The sequence below is a fragment of the Cebus imitator genome, unplaced genomic scaffold (genome assembly GCF_001604975.1).
Source record: "Cebus imitator isolate Cc_AM_T3 unplaced genomic scaffold, Cebus_imitator-1.0 Scaffold9, whole genome shotgun sequence".
In the NCBI taxonomy this organism is placed as follows: Eukaryota; Metazoa; Chordata; class Mammalia; order Primates; family Cebidae; genus Cebus; species Cebus imitator.
In genome coordinates this window covers 11,592,648-11,598,478 of record NW_016107324.1, presented here as the reverse complement: position 1 = coordinate 11,598,478, position 5,831 = coordinate 11,592,648, and the positions used below count along the sequence as shown (strand labels likewise).

Sequence of the window (5,831 nt, the reverse complement as noted above, 5' to 3'; positions counted from 1 at the left end):
TTTTAAAGATGGGGTTTCACCATATTGGTCAGGCTGGTCTCGAACTCCTGACCTCAGGTGATCCACCCACCTCAGCCTCCCAAAGTGCTGGGATTACAGGCGTCAGCCACCACGCCCTGCTGAAAAGGGGAAATGTTTTGAACCATTCTGTCGGACATTTAGGTCGTCTGTAAATTTATTTGAAATTATAAATAATACTCTAATGTACATACATTCTTGTGGTTATATATTTGTGTACATCTTATTTCTTAAGATAAATACCTAGAAGTAGAGTACTTGATTAAAGCATGTAAAAGTATTTGTTAAGACTTGATACATTACCAGGTTGCCCTAGAAAGGTTGTTCCAATGTAGTTTTCATAGCAGTGTTTGAAAGTAATATTTTTACCTTATCTACAGTCTCAATTCCTTATTTTTAAAAAAGGGTATAGAAGCAATCCCAGTCTTCCTGGTTACAGATCTCAGTTCTGTCACATCACTAGCCGTGTTAACCTCTTATTACTGTGGGCTGGTTGTTTCTCAGAGCCTCCATAGTTTATCTTTAAAATTGGGTTAAGAATATCTGAAGTGGACTGGGCACAGTGGCTCATGCCTGTAATCCTGACACTTTGGGAGGCCAAGGTAGGTGGATCACTTGAGGTCAGGCGCTAAAGACCAGCCTGGCCAACATGGAGAAACTTCCTCTCTACTAAAAATACAAAAATTAGCTGGATGTGGTTGCGCACTCCTGTAATCCAGCTATTTGGGAGGCTGAGGCATAAGAAGCAGTTGAATCCATGAGGCAGAGTTTGCAGTGAGCCAAGATTGAGGCACTGCACTCCAGCCTGGGTGGCAGAGTGAGACTCTGTCTCAAAAAAAAAAAAAAAAAAATCTAAAGTGTTTGAAGAATGCCTGAAACAGTAATTACCAGTGTTTGCTTTTATTTGTAATTATATATGCTTATATAAGAATTCATACAATACAGAAATGTACTGGGTCCATCATAATCCCAGTGCTTTTTAAAAACTTTTGTCTCATTTTAGTTAGAAGAACCTGAAGAGCCTAAAGTGCTAACACCAGAAGAACAATTAGCAGATAAACTGCGGCTAAAGAAATTACAGGAAGAGTCAGACCTTGAATTAGCAAAGGAAACTTTTGGTAAGATGGAAGTATGATTATAATACAGTATTAAACTGTTACAGCTGAAGACCCCAGAAAGTTCAGAAAACATCTCCTTTTCTTTCTTTCTTTTTTTTTTTTCAATTTTATAACTTTATTTGATGGGACGATTTTTTAGCAATTAGTTTTCATCCACATTGACGGTCTGTAGATTTTTGAAAGTGGTAATAGGTACATAGGTAACCAAAGTATAGAGCTTATTTGGTGTCAGCCTCATTATGTTTCCTGTACAACTGCGTACGGATTTGTTATGGGACATTTTTTATTCCTTTGGACCAGACAGCTTTGTTGAGCCTGGTATCAGTGTGCACATCTGGAGTTCCCATCTCCATGGCAAATTTCCAAATCTCTTTGAGTACTTGAGGGGCACGCTTCTTGAAGCCCACTCCATGGATGCGATTGTGAATGTCGATGGTGTTTTCTCGGGTCACCACCTCGTTGGTGGCAGAACAGCCCTTTTTCTTCTCACCACCCTTCTTTGCAGGAGCTGTTCTGCCAGGTCCAAGATGGAAAAAGACATTTCCTTTTCTTAACCATTTTTTTTTTTTTGAAGTGGAGTATCGCTCTGTCTCCCAGGATGGAGTGCAGTGGCACCATCTCAGCTCACTACAACCTCTGCTTCCCTGGTTCAGGTGATTCTCCTGCCTCAACTTCCTGAGTAGCTGGGATTACAGACACCCACCACCACACCCAACTTATTTTTTTTTTGTATTTTTTAGCAGAGACAGCGTTTCACCATGTTGGTCAGGCTGGTCTCGAACTACTGACCTCAGGTGATCTGCCTACCTTGGTCTCCCAAAGTGCTGGGATTACAGGCATGAGCCACCGTGCCCAGCCCACATTTCCTTTTCTTAAAAGAAACATGATACTGGCTAATTTAGATACTATAAACTAGTTTTTAGTCTGTGTATATTTGAGATTTCATTATACATGTTCAGATTTTTGAATAATTGAGTATCTAAAAGATTAAGATAAAAAGTCATTTGTAGCAATGCAAGAAAGGCAAAAAGGAGTAGACTCAAATGAAATACACTGCTATATAGAATATTTTTATCATCTGGATGAAATTTGCATGAAATGTGAGGTCTGTAGTTTTGAAATTGACTGTAGGGCTGTCCTGTTGTCTTAAGACTTAGTAGAATGTTGCTCCAGGTGAGGCATTCAGCTTTTGCTGTGCGTTCTTGGGCTCGTTGTCATTTCCTTCTGCAATCCTCCTTGTCCCTTACCACACCCTATCTTTAGAGGGCTTCCATTTCTGCGTGTGGTGCCTGCAGCTGTGGTTAGTGCATGAGATAAGAGTGCAGGATCCTATAAATATATACATTCAGAGTATTCCAGTGTAAGAGACATGGCTAGAGAAATAGTCAGAGCCCTCACTTCATTTAACCAAGTTTGTTGTTGTTACCTGTTGAGTACTTTTACAGTTAAATAACTGAAATTTGTAGCCAAGAAGGAAAGCTCTAGTTATTCTGATACTCCTCCCCCACCTTCATACTTTGTCTCTTCTAAAACAGATCAAGCAGGCTGACTGTAGTGACTGTTTTCCTTTTCATGAGGAAGTAATGACCTTATCTGTCAGTGGATCTTTACAGACATCAAGAGTTGCTGTGGATGCTCCTGTGCACCATTGTATGCTTGGCAGGTCTTAACTGTACTCATCTAATTATAGAGGGCTCTTGGCTGTTATTATGTTTCAAGGATGGTAAAAGCTGCCCATGTGTTTATTAAAGAGGCAGGTTTGTGAAGTGTGCATAAAGCCTAGCATGGGACACCTGTTGTAGACTAAAAGGTAAAAACATTATGGATTCATACAGTCATTGTTAATAGGATTTTCCTGTTGGTGTTTCTCATACTAAAATGCTGAATGTGATATTGTTAACAACTGATGTACTTCACATGGAGGAAGATACAGAAGAAGCATACTTATCTCTTAGTATAGAACTTATCTAGGCCAGATATATATATATATATTTTAACAGGGTCTGGCTCTGTCACACAAGTTAGAGTGCAGTGGTGCCATCTTGGCTCACTGCAACCTCAGCCTCTGGGCTCGAGCCATGCTCCCACCTAAGCCTCCCAAGTAGCTGGGACTATAGGCACATGCTGCCAAACTTGGGTAATTTTTGTTTTTTTGTTTTGGTAGATACAGGGTTTCACCATGCTGCCCAGGCTGGTGTTGAACTCCTGAGCTCAAGTGATCTCCCTACCTTGGCCTCCTAAAGTGCTGGTTACAGGCATGAGTCACCATGCCTGGCCTAGGCTAGATTTCTTTTATTGGGATTTAACACGTTTACCCTTGCTTAGCTTCTAGAGTTAGACTTTCACAGGATACATCTTTGTTTCTTACTCTTTTTGTTCCCTCTCTCCCCGCTTTACTGTGCTATGTTCTTAGACAAGAACAGAGTATCCCGTTTGTGCTGTGGACTGCTTTGACAACTGGTGAAGCCTGTGAGCCCCTTCATAATGTAATATGTTGTGTGTTTTTAGAGACAAGGTTTTGCTCAGTCATCCAGTGTGGAGTGCAGTGGCATGATCATAGCTCACTGGAGCCTCAAACTCGACTGAGCTCAAGCAATCCTCCCACCCCAGCCTCCCAAGTAGTGAGGGCTATAGGTGAAGACCACCACACTTGGCTAATTTTATATATTTATTTTTTTGAGACAGAGTCTCACTTGGTCACCCAGGCTAGAGTGCAGTAGCACAATCTCAGATCATTGCAACCTCTGCCTCCTGGGTTCAAGTGATTCTTGTGCCTTGGCCTCTGGAGTAGCTGGGATTACAGGTGCATACCTCCAACATGCCTTGCTAATTTTTGTATTTTTAGTAGAGACAGGGTTTTGCCATGTTGGCCAGGCCAGTCTGGAACTCCTGACCTCACATGAGCCACCTGCCTTGGCCTCTCAGAGTGGTGGGATTACAGGCATGAGCCACCGCATCGGGCCACACCTGGCTAATTAAAATTTTTTTTTTGTAGAAATGAGGTTTTGCTGTGTTGCCCAGGCTAGTCTCAAACTCCTGGCCTCAGTGATCTTCTCTCTTAGGCCTCCTGAACAAAGTACTGGGATTACAGGAGTGAGCCATTGTGTCTGGCCTTGATATATTGTTTTTAAATGAATTTTAAAAAATGTGTGTGTGTGTGTATATATATATATATATATATATATATATGTATATTTTGAGATGGAGTTTTGCTCTTATCATCCAGGCTGGAGTTCATGCAGTGGCGCGATCTTGGGTCACTGCACCCTCTTCCTCCCAGCTTCAAGTGATTCCCCTGCCTCAGCCTCCTGAGTAGCTGGGATTACAGGCGCCCACCACCACGCCCAGCAAATTTTTGGATTTTTAATAGGAGGTTTCACCAGGTTGGCCAGGCTGTGCTCAAATTCCTGATCTCAGGTGATCCACCTGCCTTGGCCTCCCAAAGTGTTGGGATTACAGGCGTGAGCCACCGCACCTGGCCATAAAATACTTACTTGTAAAGAAAACCTCTTATATAGAAATAGATATCAAAATACTTAAAATGACAAATTTGTGATACAGAATTATGTGCTTATTGATGCATTAAATAAGATCTAGTGGCAGGTCTAATAAATAGTGTCGTTTGAGGGTAATGATGACTGAACAATATTAATATTGTAAGATATCTGTAATGTCAGGAAAGTGTGTGTGATCTCTCCTGGTAAGTCAAGTTTTGCTAATACCACTGTGATTTGTTGCCAGTCAATTAAAACTGAAGGAAATGCTGAATAAGAGGTTAATAAAGATGTAACTTTTTTTCTAATTTAAGTTTATAACCTTCCCTGCCCCACCCAGTTCTATCCAGTGACTCCAGTGGCTCCAGGTTCAGAGCCCCTGCTTTAAAATGAAGTAACAGGGACATTCAGATAGCTAGCCGGCTTATAAGGTTTCATTTAAAAAAATCCTAACCTGATATTTTCAATGCTTCTTTTCTCCTACAGGTGTTAATAATACAGTTTTTGGAATAGATGCTATGAACCCATCTTCAAGAGATGACTTTACAGAGTTTGGAAAGTTACTAAAAGATAAAATTACACAATATGAAAAGTCATTATATTATGCCAGCTTTTTGGAAGTCTTAGTTCGAGATGTGTGTATTTCATGTAAGTAATTCTAATCTCTAGTCCTGGGTAGATTTTTAGTAAGATATTATCTTCAGGAGGTTGAAGGTTATTTTTTTTATCTTCAAGGATACTGTAATACAGACTTATCATTTGCTGTTTTTAGCAATTAACCTTGTTCTGCAGATACACAGTGAATTTGAGTGCTGCATCTTTTTGTTTGTTGGGGTAGGGGGACTTCTTGATTTTTACAATTGTTTCTTAAAGAGATCCCTGTGCTTTTCAGCAAAGCAGCTAATAAAACACTGGCCTATTATCTGATTATAACTTGAGAGGGGCTGGGAAGTATCTTTTGAGGGAAAAGGTCTCTGGGCCTGTAGGATTTGGGTGAGACTTTAGCCACTGTCTTTTACAAATTAGACAAGGTGCAAGTTGCGTGACAGGGCAGGCACCTATTCTCTGGGTCTGTGGTTGTGGTGCCACACCTTGACAGGAGTCATACATTTCAGGGCAGTGTGAATGGGAGTGACAGTCATGGGTGGCGCAGCATGAACATATGGAAGGGACTGGTTTTGCTAGTTTTTTTTTTTTTTTT

General features: G+C 40.8%; 1 protein-coding gene and 1 pseudogene across 2 annotated transcripts in view; one reads left to right on the top strand and one right to left on the bottom strand.

The window, feature by feature from the left end:
* Positions 1-5,831, top strand: part of EIF3J (eukaryotic translation initiation factor 3 subunit J) — a 29,049-nt gene that overhangs the window by 18,952 nt on the left and 4,266 nt on the right. Inside the window, exons 5-6 of one of the 2 annotated variants that reach the window (XM_017545807.2) lie at positions 1,022-1,136; positions 5,117-5,278. In XM_017545807.2, coding sequence (XP_017401296.1) covers positions 1,022-1,136; positions 5,117-5,278 — 277 coding nt within the window. The remainder of the gene's footprint in view (positions 1-1,021; positions 1,137-5,116; positions 5,279-5,831) is intronic. The other variant, XM_017545816.2, reaches the window with a different exon arrangement.
* Positions 903-1,756, bottom strand: LOC108314846 (annotated as a pseudogene).